At 69.9% G+C, this 2549-nt stretch overlaps 1 protein-coding gene across 1 annotated transcript in view; it reads left to right on the top strand.

Moving 5' to 3' along the window:
• Positions 1-2549, top strand: part of BAHCC1 (BAH domain and coiled-coil containing 1) — a 9200-nt gene that overhangs the window by 2006 nt on the left and 4645 nt on the right. Inside the window, exons 2-3 of the mRNA XM_009283524.1 lie at positions 457-1526; positions 2252-2488. Of these exons, the coding sequence (XP_009281799.1) occupies positions 457-1526; positions 2252-2488 (1307 nt within the window). The remainder of the gene's footprint in view (positions 1-456; positions 1527-2251; positions 2489-2549) is intronic.

Genomic DNA, 2549 nt, shown 5'->3' with positions numbered 1-2549 from the left:
ACCACCTTCCCCTGGGGGTGCCCAGGGGAGGCAGTGCCGGCAGTGCTGGTGTGAGGGATGGCGGGATGCGGGGAAGGATGCTGGGATGCGGGGAAGGATGCTGGGATGCAGGCATGGGGGAGGATAGGAGGCAGGGAAGCAGGCAGGGAGAGGGGATGCAGGGAAAGATGGGGTGCAGGGGGTTGGGAGCGGGGTATGGCAGGATGCAAAGGGTGCAGGGCTGGGGATGGAGGAAGGGGGTGGCGCAGGGCGCTGCAGCGACAGGGGAATGGAGATCGGGCTGCAGGGACGGGGGCAGTCCCGGAGCATGCTTGTCTCCCTCCCTCCATCTGTCCCATCGCGGCCGCCAGCCCCTCCTGACCCCCGTCTCCCACCAGGCAAAGCTGCGGAGGTGCTGGCGGGCGGCAAGGCGCCGGTGCTGAGCGACCCCTTCCTGGGGCGGCGCGGCGGGGCAAGGCAAGGCGCCGGTGCTGAGCCTTCCTGGGGCGGCGCCGCGGGCCGCTGCCGAGCTGGTCGGCGGGGGGGCTGCCGTGCTGCAGAACCTCTTCCAGGTCAACGGCAGCACCAAGAAGCTGCGGGCCAAAGAGGCCATCTTCCCCGTGCACCACCACCACCACCTCGCCGCCCCCGTCTTTGGCAACGGCTTCGGGGCCGACTCCTTCAGCCGCATCGCCAGCTCCTATGCCTCCTTCGGGGCCGGGGCTGGGCTGGTGCTGCCGGCTGCCCAGAAACTCTTGCGCTCCAAGAAGGCCGAGCGGCTGGAGGCAGAAATGGGCAAAAGCAGCCGGAGAAAGGCAGGCAGCGAGTACCTGGTCAAGCTGGACCACGAAGGAGTGACGTCCCCCAAGAACAAGAACTGCAAGGCCCTGCTGCTGGCCGAGAAGGACTTTGGGGCCAAGCTGGAGCGGCCCCTGGCCAGCCACGGCTATGCCCACGCGGCCCTGGCAGGCAAGGATAGGAAGGGGCGGGCGCCCGTGCACCAGCTGCCCGTGGGGCTGGCGCTGCGGAAATACTCGGGCCAGGCCGAGTTCACCCTGAACTGCGACAGCGACTGCCACAGCTCCTACTCGGACATGGACGAGGACGAGGAGGCGGGTGGGCTGGGCGCCGACGTGCCCTCGCGCTTTATGACCCGCCTCTCGGTTTCCTCCTCTTCCTCGGGCTCCTCCACCTCCTCCAGCTCCGGCTCCATCTCCACCTCCAGCCTCTGCTCCTCCGACAACGAGGATTCCTCCTACAGCTCCGAGGACGAGGACTCCACGCTGCTGCTCCAGACCTGCCTCTCCCACCCGGTGCCGGCGCTGCTGGCGCAGCCGGAGGCCCTGCGCTCCAAGAGCGGCGCGCCGCAGCGCTGCTTCCTCACCAAGGCCGCCACCGCCGGCCCCAAGGCCAAGCTCAAGCGCAAGGAGGCCCTCAGCTTCTCCAAAGCCAAAGAGTTCTCCCGGAGGCAGCGCCTGCCCTCGGTGGAAAACCGGCCAAAGATCTCCGCCTTCCTGCCCGCGCGCCAGCTACCCCACCCCACGCAGGTACAGCCGCGCCGCGGGCATCCGCCGCTCGGCGCGGGGGGTTTTTTTTGGGGGGAAAGAGCAGGCGCGGCACCCGGGGGCAGGGGGCACGGGTGGAGGTGAACGGGTGTACGGCAGGGTGCAGGTGTGTGAGTGCATGGGTGCGTGGCGGGGTGCCTGTGTGCATGGGGCAAGGTGCATGGGGCGCGGGTGCGGGTGCATGGGTGCAGGTGCAGGGCGCATGGGTGCAGCAAGGTGCCTGGGGATACAGGGCAAGGTGCATGGGTGCATGGTAGGGTGCCTGTGTGCACGCAGCGGGGTGCACGGGGCATGGGCCTAGGTGCGTTGGGTGCAGGTGCATTGGGTGCGTGGGGCAGGGTGCGTGGGTGCGGGGTACATGGCAGGGTGCCAGGGGTTGCGGGGCAGGGTGCTTGAGTGCATGGGGGGGGGGGCACAGCAGCTGGGTGCTCAGGGCAGGGTGCGTGGGTACAGCAGCCGTGGCACCCGCATGGGGCGGGTTCAGTGGGCACGGTGCTTGGGTGCACAGTGCAGGGTGCTGGTTACACCGGCTGTTGGGTGTGGGTGCACGGGGCAGGGTGCCTGCGGGGTGCACAGGGCCGTGCCGTGGGGAGCATCCCGCCCCGGCTCGGCGCTGCTTTCCCTGGGTGCCTGGGGTCTCTCCGGGCTGGCGGGGCAGCGGGGGTCCGTCCGCCGTCCCTGACCCCCCTCCCGCTCCCCCTCGGCAGCGGCGGGGCATGAAGGGCAAGGCGCGGAAGCTGTTCTACAAGGCCATCGTGCGGGGCAAGGAGACGCTGCGCATCGGGGACTGCGCCGTCTTCCTCTCGGCCGGGCGGCCCAACCTGCCCTACATCGGGCGCATCGAGAGCATGTGGGAGTCCTGGGGCAGCAACATGGTGGTCAAGGTCAAGTGGTTCTACCACCCCGAGGAGACCAAGCTGGGCAAGCGGCAGAGCGACGGCAAGGTGAGGGGCGAGCCGGGGAAGGGGGGTGGTGGTGGCGGGGGGGACGGCGGCGTGGCGGGCG

The sequence above is a fragment of the Aptenodytes forsteri genome, unplaced genomic scaffold (genome assembly GCF_000699145.1).
Source record: "Aptenodytes forsteri isolate BGI_AS27 unplaced genomic scaffold, ASM69914v1 Scaffold86, whole genome shotgun sequence".
Taxonomy (NCBI): domain Eukaryota; kingdom Metazoa; phylum Chordata; class Aves; order Sphenisciformes; family Spheniscidae; genus Aptenodytes; species Aptenodytes forsteri.
The sequence above is the reverse complement of the archived record's forward strand: the minus strand, read 5'-3'. Positions and strand labels throughout refer to the sequence as shown.